Source organism: Buceros rhinoceros, unplaced genomic scaffold (genome assembly GCF_000710305.1).
Source record: "Buceros rhinoceros silvestris isolate BGI_N320 unplaced genomic scaffold, ASM71030v1 scaffold21578, whole genome shotgun sequence".
Taxonomy (NCBI): Eukaryota; Metazoa; Chordata; class Aves; order Bucerotiformes; family Bucerotidae; genus Buceros; species Buceros rhinoceros.
The window spans coordinates 1,761-2,103 of record NW_010425417.1 but is presented as its reverse complement, the minus strand read 5'-3'; the positions used below and the strand labels follow the sequence as shown (position 1 = coordinate 2,103).

General features: G+C 69.7%; 1 protein-coding gene across 1 annotated transcript in view; it reads right to left on the bottom strand.

Moving 5' to 3' along the window:
* CREB3L3 (cAMP responsive element binding protein 3-like 3) overlaps positions 1 to 343 on the bottom strand; it is a gene marked incomplete at its 5' end in the record, with an annotated part of 3,753 nt that overhangs the window by 2,211 nt on the left and 1,199 nt on the right. The window contains one exon of the mRNA XM_010141155.1: positions 233 to 343. This exon is cut by the window's right edge and continues 7 nt beyond it. Within this exon, the coding sequence (XP_010139457.1) occupies positions 233 to 343 (111 nt within the window). The remainder of the gene's footprint in view (positions 1 to 232) is intronic.

Below are 343 nucleotides of genomic sequence, written 5' to 3'. Positions count from 1 at the left end.
CAGCCGGTGCCAGGCGGCTGCTGGGGGGCCACGGGTGGGTGACAGCCCTGGGCAGAGGGGTCTCCCCGCACCAGGCCCCAGGGACCACAGTGGGGGGATGACGAGGGGATCATGGTCCAGGAAGGGACAGGGATGGAGCCGTGGTGTGGGAAAGGGGACAAGCGTGGGGATGGGGAAGAGGTCGTGGTCCAAGGAGGGACGGGGGTGGGGACAGGGAGGGATGGGGACTCACGGCGTCAGAGGTGCCCGAGAGCAGCAGGTCCTTGACGGTGAGGCTGCAGGGTGCGGGCGGGGAGAGCACGGGCAGGTCCTGGTTCTCCTCCAGGAAGAAGCCGGGGTGCCA